Source organism: Mobula birostris, chromosome 20, assembly GCF_030028105.1.
Source record: "Mobula birostris isolate sMobBir1 chromosome 20, sMobBir1.hap1, whole genome shotgun sequence".
NCBI classification, from domain to species: domain Eukaryota; kingdom Metazoa; phylum Chordata; class Chondrichthyes; order Myliobatiformes; family Myliobatidae; genus Mobula; species Mobula birostris.
This window is the reverse complement of record NC_092389.1, coordinates 12607442-12627191: the sequence shown is the minus strand read 5'-3', so window position 1 is coordinate 12627191 and position 19750 is coordinate 12607442. Positions and strand designations below refer to the sequence as shown.

The 19750-nt window shown below is 38.1% G+C and overlaps 1 protein-coding gene across 3 annotated transcripts in view; it reads right to left on the bottom strand.

Moving 5' to 3' along the window:
* ddx6 (DEAD (Asp-Glu-Ala-Asp) box helicase 6) overlaps nt 1-19545 on the bottom strand; it is a 47497-nt gene extending 27952 nt beyond the window's left edge. Inside the window, exons 1-7 of one of the 3 annotated variants that reach the window (XM_072238152.1) lie at nt 19408-19545; nt 11262-11760; nt 8994-9057; nt 7916-8020; nt 7275-7404; nt 5820-5966; nt 1610-1704 (exon numbers count right to left, since the gene is read on the bottom strand). In XM_072238152.1, the coding sequence (XP_072094253.1) occupies nt 1610-1704; nt 5820-5966; nt 7275-7404; nt 7916-8020; nt 8994-9057; nt 11262-11470 (750 nt within the window). In that variant the 5' untranslated portion in view covers nt 11471-11760; nt 19408-19545. Of the gene's footprint in view, nt 1-1609; nt 1705-5819; nt 5967-7274; nt 7405-7915; nt 8021-8993; nt 9058-11261; nt 11761-12988; nt 13012-19407 lie in introns of those variants that run through there. The other 2 variants (XM_072238154.1, XM_072238153.1) reach the window with 2 other exon arrangements.
* Between the last annotated feature and the right edge of the window lie 205 nt (nt 19546-19750).

Sequence of the window (19750 nt, the reverse complement as noted above, 5' to 3'; positions counted from 1 at the left end):
TTGGAAAAAAAAAACAAAGCCAAGGAAGTCCCCTGGGTCTGATGGGATCTATCCCTAGTAAACTGAGGGAAGAAGATTGCCAAGGCCTTGACAGAGATCTCTGTATACATCTAGGTGCCAGAAAAATTTAAGAATAATCAATGCTGTTTGTTCCTTTAAGGGCAACAAGGACAAACCAGCAAATTATAGGCCAGCAAGCCCTACTTCAGCGGTTGGTAAACTGAGGATTTTTAGGGGCATATTACTTACTTTTGGAAGAGTCAGCATAACATTTCAGGAGGAAGAGGTGCTATTACACAAATTTAATTGAGGTTTGTTCTGAGAACATAAAAATGATTGATACGATTGTGGTAGGGGTTGATAGGGTTTGGTAGTTAGATGCATAGACTTCAGTAAAGCATTTGACAAATGTCCAGAAGATGCGATTCAGTGAGCCAGTAAGTTGCGTCCAAAATTATCTTGGGCAAAGAGAGAGGGTAATGGTGGTGGTTAGATAGTAACTTTGCAGATGCCAAAACTGATGGAGTGGTGGACAGCAAGTAAGATTGCCAAAATGATCCGATGGAAAATTGGGTGGAGAAATGGCAGAGAGAATTTAATCCAGCCAAGGAATTGCATTTCAGAAATTGAAATGCAAGAAACAGTAAACTGCAGGAATGTTTAGGAGCACTGCATTGATGTACAGATGGATTTAGGGTGCAAGTCTATTGCTCTGGAAGTGAGTAGGCTAGCAAAGGCAGCACACCTTTCCTGGCATTAAAGTAAAAAAAAACACACCGGCAAGTAATGTTGTATAAAACCTCAGAGTACTTTGATTAGGCTATTTCTTTGTGGAGGTTTCATGTAGTTCTGATTACCAAATTACAAGGAGGATGTGGAGGTTTTGGAAAGGATGAACACAAGTATTGCCTGTATATTAAGAGTGCACAGCTACAAGCAGTGATTGGCCAAACTTGGATGTTTTCTCTGGGACAATGCTGCAAAATACTACAGCACATATTTACACTGAGGAGGTATGTTTAAGGGAGACTGACGAAGCAACTGTTAAAGAAATCTAAAGGGTAAGCTACCTGGAACTTGCTGCAACAAGAGATGGCAGAAGCAGATACAATAACATTTAAGACTACTTGGATACAAACAGGCAGGGAACAGAGGGATAGGGGACCATTTGAAGGCAAATGGTATTAGATTCATTAGCCAACATGGTCAGCAAAGATTTGGAGAGCCAAATGGCCTGCTAATCTGCTGCACTTTTCTGTGTTTTATTTCAGATTTCTAAAACAAAGTAAGTTTGAAGTCAATACTCTTTCATCTTCCATTCTAATGAAAGCTCAGTGAATGAAGCATCAACTAGTTCTCACCACAAATGCTGCTTGACAGAAGATTTCCAGCACATAATTTTACCTATAGGAACATCCTACCTGTAAACTTTAACCAAACACAAGCAATCTTTTAAGATATTAATTTCAGAATGTGTTGAGACTTCTAGATGAATTAAATACATCCTCACTCAAATTAAATGGAATTTAGGATTTTTGTTCAGGTTTCAAGTTTACTTTTAGAATGTTAGTTATACTAACACAACTAACTTTTTTTTTTGTTAAATTACCTCATCAAGTACAATCATCTGTACGTTGTCCACTTTAGCCAAACCTTTCTTAATCAAATCCAGGATTCTTCCAGGTGTTGCGATCACCACATGGACTGCATTTAATAGAACAGTTTTAAACGACAGTTTGAAGAACACATTTCACAACTTTAGACAAACAACATTAAATGAACATGCCAGTCTTGTTCTATATAACTGGAGTACACTAATCACAAAAGTGAAGTCTGGGTTGTGGATTGCTCAACTAACCAGTTTTATGTGCCTTTTTAGAATCCATAAATTTACCAAAGAATAAACACTTAAGATTATACAGAATGTCAAGTGGCCATCTACAGATCAACCGTGCTCTTTCGTGCTATAATTAATGGTCTTTCAGTATCAAATCGTCATTACTCAAGAAAAATTAGTATGTGCCTAAAGATATTACATACACAATACAGGTGTCCCCCGCTTTTCAAACGTTCGCTTTACGAAACCTCACTGTTACGAAAGACCTACATTAGTACCCTGTTTTCGCTTTCATAAGGTGTTTTCACTGTTACAAAAAAAAAAGCAGCACGCAATAAAAGGCAGCGCGCGCGCCCCGAGCAGCCACTCTCCCCGGATTCGGAACTGCATTCTCGCCGGCATTGCTTAAACACGTGCCTGTGAGCAGTCGTTTGCAAGATGAGTTCTATGGCATCAGAAAAGCCTGAAAGAGCTCATAAGGGTGTTATACTTAGCGTAAAACTAGACATAATTAAGCATTTCGATCGTGGTGAACGAAGCAAGGACAAAGTGAGTTTGGCTTGTGGAAGCTGACGAACATGATGTTGAAGAGGTTTTGGCATCCCATGACCACGATCTGATAGATGAAGAACTGATGCAATTGGAAGAGGAAAGGATAACAATCGAAACCGAATGAGTAATGATAAAGTACGACCTTAATTTTGAAAGGGTACATAGGTTTAAGGGATATTTGCAAGATGGTTTGAGTCCTTACAAAGAACTGTGTGATAGAAAAATGCGCGAGGCTCAGCAGTCAAGCAAGCCTTCCACATCAGCCACAGCAGACGATGAACCTCCACCTTTGACATCAAGGCGGGCAGTCATAGGAGAAGATGAGCTGTCTGCTCTAATAGAAACAGACGACAAGATGACACCCCAGTGTCCCACCACGCCGACACCCAGGCCGCGGACAGATACCGATTTGCAGAGAATGCAGCAGTAGCTAGGAGACACACAGCACATCTTTAAGAAAAAAGCCAAAATAAACATGCTAATTAATTAGGTACCACCCGACACGTAATTGTTGGCCCAGATCAGAGACGACGCAATCGGAAATCGGCCGGGCGGCACCTAATTAATTAGCATGTTTATTTCGGCTTTTTACTTAAAGATGTGCTGTGTGCCTCCCAGCTACCGCTGCACCCCGCATGCTTCGCGGCAACATATCGGTCGGTGGCCTGGAGGGTGGGGGGCCACTGCACCACCCAACCTGCGATGACTCAGTCTAACACACCATCATCAGTGTGCTCGGCACTGTCTTCCCAATTCTGGTAAGTGATACTACACTGTACATACATTATTTCTACTTTATATAGGCTGTGTATTTTTACATGTTTAGTATGATTTGGCAGCTTCATAGCTTAAAGGTTACTGGAGAGCGCTTGCGCCGTGTTTTTGCCAAAAGCGCTTGCGTGAGATTTTCTGCCGACAGCACTTGCATGAGATTTTTGCTACGGAGAACAGTGCAATAATGATTGTGGAAAAGTATTTCTACTTTATATAGGCTGTGTATTTATCATATCATTCCTGCTTTTACTATATGTTACTGTTATTTTAGGTTTTGTGTGTTATTTGGCATGATTTGGTAGGTTATTTTTGGGTCTGCGAACCCTCACAAAATTTTCCCATATAAATGGTAATTGCTTCTTCGCTTTACGGCATTTCTGCTCACGAACCATTTCGCAGGAACGCTCTACCTTCGGATGGCGGGGGAAACCTGCATCTCAGATTATTCTGTCTACAAAATGAATAGTTATCAGAAGAGCTGCTACAGGGTCTATAAATTAACAATGTTATAGCATGAGAACATTCTTTCAGTATTTTTCTACCCACAATTTCAGCCTAGGCAAGTCATTAATTTAAGTGGATAAACCCTTTCTTTTGCTAAAACTGTCAATAATGTCACAAACGCTAAGTTCTTCAGTCAAGCAAGATCAACTTCAGATAAGAGTGCCGAATTTCATCAACATCACTATTTTCATGACAAACTCAAGGAATTAAACTGCATGTAAAACTTCTAATATTTATCATTTAGCAAATTAAATTTAATTTCCTAAATTTTAAATTCCCTAACAAGGAAAAATTTGAACTGAGACAATAACAGAACATGACACACACCACCTCGACAACCCAGGAACTTCCGCAAGGGTCTTGTTTGTTGACTTCAGCTTGGTGTTCAACACCATCGTCCTAGAAATCCTCCACTCCAAACTCACCCAGCTCACTGTCTCCCCCGCCATCTGTCAGTGGATCACAAGCTTCCTGACTGACAGGGTGCAGCAAGTGAGGCTGGGGAGCATCATTTCTAGCACCTAGACAATCAGTACCGGTGGCCCCCAGGGATGTGTGCTCTCCCCACTGCTCTGCTCCCTTTACACTAATGACTGCACTTCACAGGATCCATCTGTTAAACTCCTGTAGTTTGCAGACGACACAACTGTCATTGGCCTTAACCGAGACAGTGATTAGTCTGCATAGAGACGGGTGGTGCTGGCCCTCTGGTGTGGTCAGAACAATCTGGAGCTAAATATGCTCAGGACTGTGGAGATGATAGTGGACTTCAGGAGGAGCCCCCCAATACTCACTATACTCAACAGTATTGTGTCTGCTGTGGAGACCTTCAGGTTTCTGGGTGTCACAATCTCCCAGGACCTGAAGTGGACACTCAATGTGGGCACTCTTATCAAAAAGGCTCAGCAGAGGTTGTATTTCCTACATCAACTCAGGAAGTACAACCTGCCTCAGGAGCTGCTGATTCAATTCTATTCAGGAATAATCCAGTCTGTTCTCTGTTCGTCCATCACTGTCTGGTTTGGACCAGCTACCAAACAAGACAAGAATAGACCCAAAGAACCGTCAGGGCTGCGGAAAGGATTATTGATGCGAAGCTGCCCTCGATCCAGGACTTATATGCATCTAGAGTCAGGAAGCAAGCAAGCAGCATCATTTTAGACCCATCACACCCTGGACATCACCTGTTCCAACTCCTTCCTTCTGGTAGGCGCTTTAGATCACTGTATGCCAGGACAAATGGGTACAAGAACAGTTTCTTTCTGTATGCCATCAGTCTTATGAACACTTGAATTTTAGTCTATTATAAACCAAGTCCACCTGTACATACACAGGTACACCTCATTGTATATAGTTCACGATTATTTGTACTATTGTTTTGTTTGTTTTTTTTCTGATTCTGTACAGCGAGAGCTCAGAGAAACCGGCATCAAATTCCCTGTATGTATCCACGTACTTGGCGATAATAAAGGATTCTGATTCCGATATACATTTTTTTAAAAACACGTCTACACTCTGAAAAAATCTTAAAAGTTGTGTAAATGTTTTTTTAAAAACTTCCATGCAATAAACAAATATAAATTATTAACTTCATTTTGAGTAATCCTAATGCCAACTTCACTTGCAAATCACCAAGAGTTGATCCTGTAACAATTCCAACTTGTACGAGACTCATCTTACAAAGAATGCTTTTGAACTTCGCTAATTCCTATACTTGCATTTCCACGATATAATCCATTTATTGAGAGACATTTCATAGGTCTTCCAAAGTGTGGGTTAGATAGCAGCATCCCAGTCTAGCCAGTGTACAAGAGACAAGATAAGTTTATACAAATTTTAGCCATTTTAAAATACATTACATGTCATCTCAAGATTACAAAAGCCTGACTTATGGACACTCTTACATATGAACATACTCCCATATTAGATTTAACAGTGCAACATACTCTCATTCCAAAAAGCAGAACCACTCCCCTCTCTCTGCTTTTATTTATATAAAAAAAGACTTCCTGTTTGCATTCATTACTATACAGTGAGATATTGTTACCACATCTAGTAAATTGTCTATTTTTCCAACTTGTGAATGCCTGTAAAACCAAAATCTATTTGTTACCTAGGGACTGCACTGCAATTTATCAAGCTATATACTCACCAGTCTCATCAAGTCTCAAGATGTCATCCCGGAGATTTGTTCCTCCTGTGGTAGCCATCACTTTTACACCACCCATGTGTTTGCTGACTTGTATACAGATCTGACTGACTTGCAGTGCCAGCTCTCGGGTAGGCACAATCACCATAGCTGCAAAAAGAACGAGAAAGCAAAAAAACTATTAATACATTGTCATCAGTAGATATTAAATAGCAGAAATCAAAATATTCTATTGCAACAAATTATTTGCAAAACGTCAAGCTTATCCAACCGCCATCTTCCAAGGATTTGCGTTGCCCTATGTAAAGAGACGTGCCATGTTGGTTCTTTATGCATAGATCTTTCTACACTGCTGTCAGCAATCATGGATATTGATCATGGTTTCACGGGGGAAAACCTAGCTTCCAGGTTAAAAGTTTCAAGCTTATCCATGGTTTTCCCCAGCTAGTTAGAAGATTTTACACAAATACAAATACAAGCTTCCCGTTACGCAAGGAACAGAGACTTAAATCTTCCTATCTTACGTAGAGCACCTTTCCCCAGCCCAATGAAAAATAGATACAACAGAAATACAAACAGTTCTAGAAACCTATGTTATATTCACTCCAGCAGTGCAATAATCCTTTTAATAATCAACTGTTGTTCCCTGTCCTTTATTCCTTCTTTATCTTTATTGAATACCCTGTACGTAGGAATGTTTTGAATCCATTTCTGCCTAGTTATTAGCCAGATCTTATTGTCACATCAATTTTGTGTGGTTAACTGTCAGCAGTTGATCTTTAATTTATTTCTTGCATTTATAACACATTCACTATGAAATTATCTCAGTCTTTTTGTCTGAATAATTTTTTGCTTCTCATTCTGATACTGTTAATTTCTGCAGTTTGGACCCTCATCTTCTTTGTGAACACCTGCAGGACCTCATACCATTTCTGAGGATGTCATTTACACCAAATGGATCATGACTTCAGACTTCCACCTCCATCCTCCTCTAGAATTTTCTTTAATAATATCCCTAATTAGAACTGGCACAAAGAGGTAACATACCATTCAGGAATAAATTCTGCAATGTCTGCTCCCCTAAGCATTGATCTCCTGATCTTTCTCCATCCTCCCTGGTCAGCTGAGCCATACATGGTGCAACAGTCTTCACTCTGGCCACACATCCCAGAGGGAACCTCTTCTCTATCAGCATTATTACCCAGGGAGAAGGCAGGAGATTGGGGCTAAGAGGAAAAATGGATCAGCCATGATGAAATGGCAGAGCAGACCTAATGGGCCAAATGGCCTAATTCTGCTCCTATATCTTATGGTCTTACAAGTGAATACTGCTCAGAAAAAGATAACCTCAGTAGTTTTCCTACCTGCTCTCTATTGTCTGAATTAACTGGGATCACTGGAAGTATGAGGCTGGGGAACTCAGCTACAATTGAAGATTAAAACAGAAATTACACAAACCTTGAATACAGTCTCTCTTCAGGTCCAGCCTTTCAAGTAATGGAATGAGGTAGGCTCCACTTTTACCTGTTCCGTTTTTGGCTCTGGCCAATATATCTCTGCCAGACAATGCAATAGGAATACTTGCCTCCTGAGAAACACGAGTTCAGAATATATTATGCTAAATAAAAGCTCAAACTTCTGTCCTCATTTAAAAAAAATGAAACTTATAGGGAAATAGCTTACAGAACACTCAAAACATATAAATGCTCACACTTAGCATAAGGGAGGTTTTGTTTTCTGTACAACATCACACCATTATTTGGCACCACTGGTACAACAATTGGTGCTATAGCAACCGGCAATTTGGGTTTGACCTAATCTCCGCTGCTGTCCATACAAGCTTTGTAAGTTTTCTACTACACTCCAAAGATCTACTCGTAAGCCAACTGTCTACAGCAAATTACTTTGCACCTCCAGTTAATAACAATAAAAGAAACAGGGGAGATGATGGGAAAGTGAGATAAAATGAATTGCAGAGTTCAGGGAAGGAAAGGAGTATGACTAATGCGATTGCTTCTCTAGCAGTAGGTGATGTTCTGAAGGGCTGAATAGTCTTTTTTAAGATTGCAAGTACAAAATGAAGTGGATCACACACATACCTGGATTGGAGATGGTTTCTCCCAACCCATTTCAAAAATGCCCATCAGCAACTCTCGTTTCAAACAATAATCTTCAAATTCATTTCCTTTTGTGGCAGTTACATCCTAATTATTGAAAAACAAAGCTGACAATGTGTAAAGTACAACTGCAACTCTTAAAAATGTAATCATTATTCAAACAAGTTAACAAACAGAATTTGAGTGAAGGAAAGCACTTTGATACTGTGGAAAACATGCAAATGAAATTCTTACAGACCACAGTTATCACAATGGTACAAGTTTCTAAAAGATTAATTTATAGATATCACCCAATTTTAAAAAAATTACTGTACATTTCACTACAAAAAGTACAGCCAAATTTAGTGGGAATTTTCAGACCGAACACTGGACACAGTGAACAAATTGTACTAATTTTACAAAGAAATAAAAATACGATCACAGTTGACATTTCCCAACTTTAAAGCCACCCATATATTTTGGATATTCATCAGTATAGACCCTCAGACTTCCTGAATTTATTCTCCAATTGAGACAGTACCTGCATTTCAAATTATCCAGTCTTCCTCAATTCATTATGGGAATGTTCTACACTTAATAATCAACTGAAGACTGCATCTTATGCCACATTCTCTAAAAGTGGATAATAATCAAGCCAATGTAACCATCTGTTCCAAATTTATGGAAACTGGCTGTAAAGATCAAGGCCAAAGAAGCACCCATAATCACAAGTAATCTGGAGCCAAATCATCCTTCCGGAGAAAGGCAAGAGTTAGTAATAGTAACTTAATTTCAGAAGCAGCAATTAGTTCAAAATACAGCTTTTACATTCATGTATATGATTCCTCCAGCTAGACTAGAAAGAGAAACAAATTTAAATAGATTCAGACTAATCTTGAAAGTCTATCAGGTGGGGCAAAGATGAGTATTTTTTTTAAATCTTGAAATTAATCCTGACTGATCTCCTCACTATATCCTGACTGTTGATTTCTAAAGGACAACAAGCAAACACAGTTTAATTCAAAGAACAATTTGAAGTAAGTGGTATTGAAAGTAGTTGGATTTCTAGGATTCTGCTTACCGAAGTTTTCATCCTCCTGTCTTTTGGAGGCAACTTTAAACTTTTCTTCCAGTCATCACCTGGTCTATAGTGAACAAACACAAATGTTTACATTAGTGGCAACTATTGCACAGAAGGAAAATAGTCCTAAATTAAGTCTTAAAAAAAATCTACAACTGATCGTCAGAAAAAACTGCACCAAAAATGCAACTTCATTTCCCTTTTCCATCGTTTTAGAAAATCCAATACAATATTAAATGTGCTATTTTATTTTAACCAAGTTTTGTGGTAGCAAGGCATGCAGCAAATCCTTAGTCATTCTTTGCTTTGTCATTGGGTTTAAATGCTGGAACTCCTTAACTAAAGCTGATTTAGGATGTGATTCATTACCATCTTCGCAAAGGCATGGATGGGCAAATGTCAACCTTGCCAGTGACTCACACAAACTGGGGGGGGGGGGGGCTCAAAATCTGGAATTTGTCTTTAAAAAGTTTGGAAGTAGCTAACGGTTATTCACAATTGTACAAGAGTCAAAATAAACAAATAAAAAATGCTAAAAATACTCAGGTCAGGCAGCATTTATACAGTTGAACTATTTCAGGTTTACAATTATATTCCCCCCACCCTCTTTTTCAGAGACTAGATTGCAACACTGTACTCAGAACTAATTAATGCTGGAATGAAAGTATGGAGTTTTTTTTATTCTCTTTTGGATCAAAATAAAATGACTACTGGATAAAGATAAGTTGGTTACAAACTTGTTTCCTCAATTAAAATTAACTAGGATGAAATAAACAGCTAGTTGTCTTAGAATGTAAGAGTACTGCAAAGGAAGCATAACCCACTGATATAAAATTTAGCTCAGTAATTCTAACATGAAGCTCACAGATTATAAAATGAAAATAATACTGTAGATCATCAAGTTAGTTTGTTCCTTGGGAAAAAAAATTCTAATAAACAGACAAATTCTTATCCTAAATTAAAAGGTTTAGTATTTTAGAAATGATTAAATGAAACTCATACCATCAAGTAGGTTACAGAATTAACATGAAATTACCAGTCTGAAAGTATTATTATATCCCAAATTCCTATACTTCCTTCAGGGACTACTTTAAGTCTATTTCAGAAGAATAACCCAACTAATTCCAAAACCCATAACCCTTTCAAACATTTCTAAATGTTCTGGGTATTTTTTTTTAAATATATACAAAAGAAAGGAGATGGCAAGTCAAATTGAATAGAAAGTTTAGGTTATTTAAATGCAAAAGGAACTTAGAGCCTAGAAGACCTGGACTCAAGTTCTCCACCAGAGGTCAATTTAATCCAATATCCTTTATCATTTCACATGATCAATATTTTACCATCCACCTTCACACATAACTTGCCAAAAACGTGTGGATTACCCACCCACTACATTAACAAATCAAGTAACGAGCTTTTACACTGGTAAAAGCATTTCTAAAGTACATTCATGCAATCTGCCTAAAATCACAAAAATACAGCAAAGAAAATTATTAATGCAACCTAAATGAATGATGAAAATTATGGTTTTAGCAGAGCAAATTGTTTTACAACTTAAAAGTTTATAGAATATAAAATTGAGATTTCACACATTTCTCACATCTGGAAATTTCAGAATGACTGCTGGCTCTCTCAAACCTACCCCTATTATACCTGGTCACTACAACTGAACAAAATCAGGTAATACCGAAAGCAGCGCTTCACACAATTTAAAGCTCAAATATCTCAGTTGGTGGAATTAAAGAAAAGCAACATTTAGCTGAACCTTCCTACACCTCTCTTCCAGCCATTAAACTGAGATGACCAAGTTTTGATGGCGGTTACACAAAATTCAACTTCTAAGAAAAACATAAGTTAAAAAAAAACACCAAATAGATAGCCTTCTGAAAAGGGCAAGAATCCCAAGTTACCAATAATATTATCACACTTACAAAAAAAAAGGGACAAAAATCAAAAAGCAAAATTACAGCCAAAAAGCCAAGCAGTGCAATAATATTCCTAGTGGGGTTATTAGAATTAAGGGTCTGTTGATAACACAGTAATTATCCCTATACCAACAGCAGAACAGATCTATTATTTCAATTATATTTGTAAGACATTGCTGCTGCAAATTGATAAACATGTTTCCATTACAATAATTAAATCTGCAAAAGCACATCATTGGAACATCCAGAATTCATGCAAAATATCAGAAGCCAGAACTCCAATAATGTGACAACTTTACTATCAGAATATTGAGCTTCCAAAGAGTTTTTTTTAAATACTTACTTAATAGTACTGCTGGTTGTATGTGCTTGCTGCTGAGTGCCATTAAGTGTGCTGGCATTCTTTAATTGCTGTAGCTGTTGGTTGGTCTGTGTGACTTGCTGTGGTGGTACCCCTCCTGGGATTGCACTAGGTTTCAGTGGGCCCCTCAACTGCCCATTCTGAGTAGACAAACCCATAATAACGGGATTTTCCGTCCTGGCTGTGGTCATTTTATATATATATATATATATATATATATATTTTTAAAAATTATATATATATAATATGCAGGTTCAGTTTACAGCCCAATGTTCATACAGAAACTGTAATAGCTTAAACCTCTTCAAATGAAGAGATAAAGTTCGCTCAATGTATACGAGTCCTCTCGTTGTAATCAAAGCAAGCTCTCATACAAGTCTTTTTAAAAAGTCAAGCAGTCACTTGCACTGATGCTTAGTAGACAATATTCTGCCACATAAATCCTTTTTCATAAAAAGGTCTTGAATGTATTCACTTTCACCTGTAATGCAATTAAAACAATTTTTTTTAAAAAAAAGATTGCACAACCATTCAAACCTACTAAATGGCAACAAGGCCCCTCTCAACTATCTTTGACAATGTTGCTTAAACTAAAAAGAACTTAAAGTTTCACAAAATCAGGAAGTCCAATGTATAAACACAGTGCATCAAAAATTATTTTATTATCAATTTTCACATTAATTCCACATTCAGATTCTGACATAATCCATTCATTCAATAACAAGTTCATCACTGCCTTTCACTTCCAGAGTACAAATACATAATAATGATAGAATTTTGGATTTCATGTACAGTACTGCTTTCAGAGTTTCCCTGTTTACTTGGAAACATGGGACAAATATGTTACAGTTCTCATTCGACACTTGTCAAACACTCCCAGCAACTAACTGGAATGAAGGGATCTGTTAACCAAATCACTTTTTCCTTAGTTTTTTCTGGATTTGATCCACACAATTCTAACGAAAAATTATTGACTTTAACTGTCAACCGAATCTCCCTCCACTGATGCTGTGCAAACTTCAGCTTTAAAAAAAATTGTGCAGTTCTTCAAAAACATTGATCAGAAATTTTCGGCACATGATCACATTACAATGAAACAATCAAATGCCAAATGAGGAGTTCTTTTTAGTGGTCAAAGGAGCCTGTTGAAGGGAACTGCCTTTCTCTTTCCACAATTCATGATTCTGGCAAAGTAATATGGCTAATAACTAAAAATTATATCAAAACAAAATGTAATCATTTTAAAATAAGCATACAAATTTAAATATCAAAAATGTTATTTAAGATCAAAAGGCAGACTAAAATAATCTCAAATACTGGAGAAATACTGAAGTTAGCCTGGCATCAGTTGGAATCCACCATGTCACCATAATATCAGTTGAAAGCATAATTTATGAAATAGTATTTAAAGCAGTCAGTTGTATCAACAAGGTAACTAATGAATACAGTACATCTAGATTACAGCAAGCAGACTATCAATCCAAATTACTTTTGAAAACCACGAGTTAATTAGGATATGCTGAACTTCCATAGAAGTCCCCATTATTGGCCTGGACTATCCTCTAAACCTGCACCAGATTAGACTAGGTGCAGAATCAGTTCTTATTCCATGCCCTGAGGGAGAGGAGCAAGTTTCAACTGATATATATTTTTGAATTAAGTTAAAACATGTTTAGTTAACTTAGAAATTAAAAATGAAACTCATTTACCTTAAATTTGAAAGAGTTATTAGTTGAATTTTAGTCCAATTAAGAGGTTGTTACAGACAACTTCAGACATTCAGCTGACAGGAAACTATGCTTCCATTTTCAATAGAAAGGCAGTGCACTCCAGAGGAACTTGATCCCGTTCCTGCATAGATGCTGCTCAATCACTGAGTTCCTCCAGCAGTTTATTTTCTGCCCGAGATTCAGGCATCTGCAATCTTTGTATTGTCATAAGCCATGATTTTATTGAATGACAAGTCAGACAAGGGACGTTACAGCCTCCTTCAGCTTGCCTCTCTTATTCTAACCAAGCTTGTGGCTTCTCACAAATCAATCAAAAAACAAAATTATATTGCATAATATAGCCAGAAATTGTCAGGCTTAAAGACCAGTGAGTGCATCTATGATTTAACATTGATCGATTGCTGGAACATCCACAATGTCAAAGTTAGATAAGATTACATTATTAGCACTAATGCAGTTAAAAGGACACAAGGACGTATCCAACCATCTCCATTTTAAAATTAACTTTATAAATATTAATGTTTCCAAGCAATTTATCTGAAAATAATTATAGACAAAAATAGAATTCAATTTATAACAAAATTAAAATTGAAAATTGACAACTGCAGGGCAAAATACAAGGAAAGCAATGTGCATGCCCCTTCAACATACACAAAATGCTGGAGGAACTCAGCAGGCCAGGCAGCATCTATGGGGGGGGGGGGGGGGGAGAAGAGAGAAAAGAGAGGAGTACAGTCGACATTTTTGACTGGATTTCCAAGATCTGCATATTTTCTTTTGTTTCTGCAGGCCCCTTCGACTACCTACCTTATTAACAGGATCTGTATACGTAAAGGAACAAAGGAAACTGGACATTACCGCTCAACATCCTTGCTTCACCTGTATGCATTAACTCATTCTTGTCTGGATTAAATTTCATTTGCCACCTTTCTGTGCAAACCATTTATATTTTCCTGCAATCTAAAGCTTTCAACCTCACTGTCAGCCAACTTTTGTCCAATTCGATACATTACAAAAAGATCTCAAAATCAAGTATTATTCTTTAATTCCTACCAATTGCCAATAGTTTACTAACTTGCCACACATTGATCACTTCAAAGCCTTGCTAAAATTCAGACTACCAATTCCAATCTACCCCCCTTGGCATCTTAAAAACTAAAATGGATCTTCACTTAATAAAACACATCCTTTTCATTGCAGATCGGCCCTCTTCAAAATAAAGGTGCATGCCGTTCCTTAGCATGGATTTCAATAATATGCCAAATTTAAAGCAACTGGGCTGCAATTATTTGGTTTATTTCTTTTTCAAACAATATCATACTATCAATCCACCGATCTTTCTGTACAAATCCTGCAGCCACAAAGGATTAAAAACTGTAGGGCTAGTCCCTGCCATTTCCTTTCCTTTTAAAAAGCCTGTGACATAGTCAAACTGGGTATGGCAATTTATACTTTTTCAAAAGGTGATAAACTTCCCTTAATTTCTCTTCAACTATGATTATAATATTCACTTTACAGACAAAGCAGGATAACTCCCTTATCAAAAATTCATTAAGAAATATTAAAAACTGGACACACATATCCACAATCTCCTTTTAATCCCTAATTGGGCCTGCACATTACCAGTTACGCACAAAAGAAAGATTTTTAAAAAGATTTTTCTCCATCACATTTGCCAAGATTTTTCACAACTTACTTTCCTAACTTCCTTTTTAAAATGTTAACACTTTCTATGCTCTTCCATGATTTCTATCAAAAGCTTGTTACCCTGCCTCATCATCTATATACTACTAAAACTCATGCTCTGTTTGTGACCTTCAATTAGCGCAAACGGTGCATTACAGCGGCGCTTTTTTCGGCTCAATCGAATTAAAATGCGCTAATTTACAGAATGCAGGCAAAGTTCAGGGTTATATATTCGTATAAAATTGCTCATTTGCAAAAATCAACAGACTCCCTTTCACCAGAGAGCCAATCCGCCATCATGGAAATTGGGACGTGACAGCCTGACGTATGTGCACGGCCAGCCTCAGCAGCAACACCTACCGAAGCAAAAGGGCAGGGCAGCTCTATTTCGAGGGGTCACATTCTGCTAATCATCATCAGCATGTACAGGATTGGGACAGATCTAACTGCCACCCATCAATAAGAGATAATTTAGGCATCCGTTAGTCTCGTGATACCATGGATTTGCGCCTTGGAAGGTTTCCAGGGCGCAGGCCTGGGCAAGGTTGTATGGAAGACCGGCAGTTGCCCATGCTGCAATTCTCCCCTCTCCACGCTACCGATCTTGTCCAAGGGAAGGGCATTAGGGCCAATACAGCTTGGCACCAGTGTCGCCGCACAGCAATGTGTGGTTAAGTGCCTTGCACGAGGACACAACATGCAGCCTCAGCTGAGGCTCGAACTAGTGACCTTCAGATCACTAGACCAACGCCTTAACCACTTGGCCACGTGCCAATACTAAGAGATAATTAAATCTTATTGTAATGACATACTTCAAGACACCCATAAAACCCTTTGCTGCAGTCAAAGGACAGCGGTGACTATATCACGTCCATTTAGGATAGCGCGAACCACATCATCAAGAATAATCAGCATCCTTTGGTGTTACTGCTTCGTATCTTCTATCCAGCATTAGGGTAAAAAAAAGTCAGCCTAATTATGCTGCGTGGAAAGGGAAGGGGGATATTATGGTCAAGAGATGACGCCAAATGTCGTCGGGAAGCGGCAAGGAGAGGGAGAGAACAAGAATCGGATGAGGCCAGGGCCGCACGACTCCAGGATCAAAGAGTCAGGGCAAAAAAAGGATGAGCAGAGGAGACAGAGGAGGAGCGGCATGCACGTCTCCAGGATCAGAGAGAAACAACAAACAGCAGAAGAGATGAAGAGACGGGACATGAAAGGACTGCAGGTCTCCAGAATGACAACGAGGCAAAAGGGTGGCAGATAAACCAGAAATGATGCCATTAGAAGCCTCCTTTTTTAAATGAGGAGCTATATTTGCTTTGCTACGTGTCATTCTTCTTTAATAAACTGAGGTTTTCTACTTCAGTTTCCAAAGCAAAGCGATACCAATAGCATTCAGAAAATTTAATGTTCATTCTGGTCACATCAGACTGCACTACCCTTCTCTCAAAGGGTGCCCCAACGGGTCACCCCCTTGTCTAGTACTATCTACAAGCTTCGTAGATAAGGGATCTAGATTTCAATTTCATTATTCTACTGAGAACAAATTTACTGCACACCCTGTAAATGATTTTGAATTCATCCCAAAGAACGTTGAGCCTCTTCTGCTAAATTACTTTTTGGTCAATATCCATCTTATTTGTTGTAGTCTGTAACACCAGAGGTAGCTTGTTTAGTGGTCAGGATGGTTTTCCAGGATGTGAGCAGTGCCTTCCTGTCAGACAAACAGCCATTAAGTATTTTCCTTTGCTTCTTGGCATAAACCTTCGTCTTCCCTACTGTTGCACACTGTTATCCTAGGAATCTGACACAAATCAATACCATGGCATACCATGGAAAGGTTTCCTGTGTGGGCCAGAGTGGGCAGTCCAGCTTCTGAGACAAAATAAGGGGCTCAGACACTGCCTATGGTGAGTGTGGGCCATTGGTAGAGAATGCCAGTGGATTCTGCACGTTAACAGACTGCAAAGATCCCATGATTTCATTTATCACGTTTCTTTGCTGTAGTTTTCCCAGCCAATATTTCTTCATGGCAATAAGCTCAAAGGCTAGCAACTACTATTGAGTTCACCTACAAACTTATACCGGGTAAGTGCTAGAGAGTAAATTACACAGGGTACTGGATTCTGTCAGATCCAACTGGATTATGATCATTGCCGCAAAAAAATGCTTAACTAAAATAAAATTGCTCTCCCATTTGTTGGTCTTACTGCATGAAAACATTTGAATTATTGAAACCAACTCCACAATCTTTCTAAATTAAAGCACACAAAATGTCAAAAGGATAAACCAGTGCAATTAAGAACTTTGCACTAATGTATTTCAATGCAGGCAGAACTTTGATTTTAGTGTGGAAAATTAAGACTTTATAGAAAAAATTGAAAGAATTCTCATCCAGAGAGCAATTAATTTTTCAAACTCTGCTTAAGAGGACTGCAGAGGATCAGTCACTGAGCATATTCAAGTCCATACATTTTCAGGCATCATGGAAATCAAGGGAATCAACACTGGAAAGTGACACTATGGCAAAAAAAAAACAGAATTTCATTAGACCCAAGCCATTTTCAAAATATACATTCTATATAATGTACATTTCTACAAGTTTTCTCCACACTGGCAACTAGAAAATTGTGATTAGGACTGCATTGCTGAAATGGAAACAGATGGCAATATAGAAACACAAGTGTAACTGTATTGATATATCTAGATAGACGTTCCAGTCCTACTCATTTAAAGAGTCTGGACGACTCATACCATACCACTCAAAGATGCAAAGAATATTTATTAAAGTATGAATGCAGAATACAACCCTGACATTCGTCTTCCCCAGTGACGAAACAAAGAACCATGGAACCAACCCGTTCAAAGAAAATCAATCCCCCCCCCACGCGCAAAAAAACGCACCAACGGAAGAAAACTGAATCCCCCCCACGCGCAAAAAAAACGCACCAACGGAAAAAAAGTGAAAACACAGAATATAAAACAATATCAAAAGACATATTTTAGTACAATTCAGCTCAGTGTTCGTTCTCTGGAGGCCGTCCCGATTTTCAAAAAATCGCCCAATAGTAACAAGAAAAAGAGCGACCAGAACTAGAGCACATCTTAAACCTGAATTGGAGTCCAAATCTACAATCCGTGTCAATTAAACCTTGCTCTGGCAGCATCCGCCGACAGCATCGGGGGGGGGGGGGGGGGTGGAAGAAGAGAGATCAACTTTTGATTGGGAATTTTTTTTTAAATACACCTTTCATCTCTTTAACCTTGTAGACGGTACAGTGGCGCAACTTATTACATCATAATATAATCAGCATTCATATGACATTTAAAATGAATAACTAGCACGTATTTTGTAAGATTCCTACTGGCCACTTAGCTTACCCACTTTTGTATTTGTCTTACAAAAGTGTGTTGTCAAATTTAATTATGAAGAAACTCAACGTTATAAAACCTGCTCTAAACTTCTACTGCACGGGAGCACAGTTCATTAATGCCAATCAAAACAACTGCAGCAAGTTATAGTGATAAGTGTTCATACGACCACCATACAAAATCAACCTACCAAATTTCAGAAGGGCACCAGTTCTAATGAATTTCTCCCACCCACCCCACTGAAACCGTACATTATTAGATGGATGAAATAAAAACAATTGATTTTGAATGAGAAGCTACAAAGTAATTCAGGAGGATCTTCCTCAAACTAAAACACCACCCAACCTAAATACGTACTTTATAAAGGAGGAATCAAAAAGGAGAGAGGGAATTGATTATTGGAGCATTTCTTCCACAACATTATTACATATAACATTTTATAAAGTTTATATTACTTCATTCCAATATATTCCCACGAATCCATTGATTAAAATGCATAATTTGCAATAAAAACAAGCGTTGATAAGATTAAAATTGTAAAATTTCTTATGCTTCAAGAATGCAAATTTAAATTATAAAAAAATTATACAGCGAATACCAAGCAGAACATAACTATTACATGCTACGTTAACCCTACTTAAAAGTAAACAATTACCCAATAGCTAAAAATTAAGCAATTAACAGTTACAAACCATCTCCTGTAATTAAGTTTATTTTAAAAATGGCGATTTTATACGCAAAACACATTACACGTCACATTAGTGACAGAGGCGGAAATTAAAACTGGATTAGAAAACACAGCTTCAAAGTGTAAACAGAAACTCGGTTGAAAATATAGACACAGAAAAATACAACCAGTTCTATTAGAAAACGGACGGAGAACGAAGCATGTCCAGGATTATGGTGAGGGGAGAGTCCCGGGGTAAATGGGTCAATATTTACAACACATCTTTCTGGGCTTCCTCACGCGTCCTGTCACCTCGGAGGGAAGGAGACGGCACAAACCCAAACATTTCCCTACCATGTACCCAGAACAGAAACTTCTTAGCAGAAATTAACAATAATTTTAAGGTATTTACCCCAAAAAATACGAAGAACGTCATTTGGAATCATTTTAAATACAAAATGACATTTAAAACACGACTAAATACACATTTTAAAAAACGCGAAAGACTTTTGGGCCTTGCACCAAATCAACGGAAGAGAAGAAAAATAATCAACTTCCTACGCAGCTTTATAAATAAAAGCTGGGGAAGTGCTGTTCTCAAAAATAAAGGCACATCCTTGGCCCTAATGCTTCATCAGAAGAGTTTAAGAGAAAATACTTAAAAACAAACCCGTGATGGCGGGGATTTTGCTCCGATTCGCCTTACATATATTCTCTTTTTTTGTCTCTCAGCTCTGCCCGATTCCAATATGGCGTCTTTCCCTCAGCCCCCCTAACGTCATCAAGGGAGCATCGAATATATCACATCAATTATTAAAGCTATCGCATCCGATTACAAAACCCCATCGTTACCTCACGAAACTCCACAAATTAACTACAAGCTATACTAAAATGGAGGCAATTTCGAATTTAATTTAAGTTTAGGCGGGGGGGAGGGGAATGTCACGTGACTGCCATTTCGCCAAGCTGGATGTTGTATACTGACTTTTTCCCTGATAAAGCTAGAATGTATA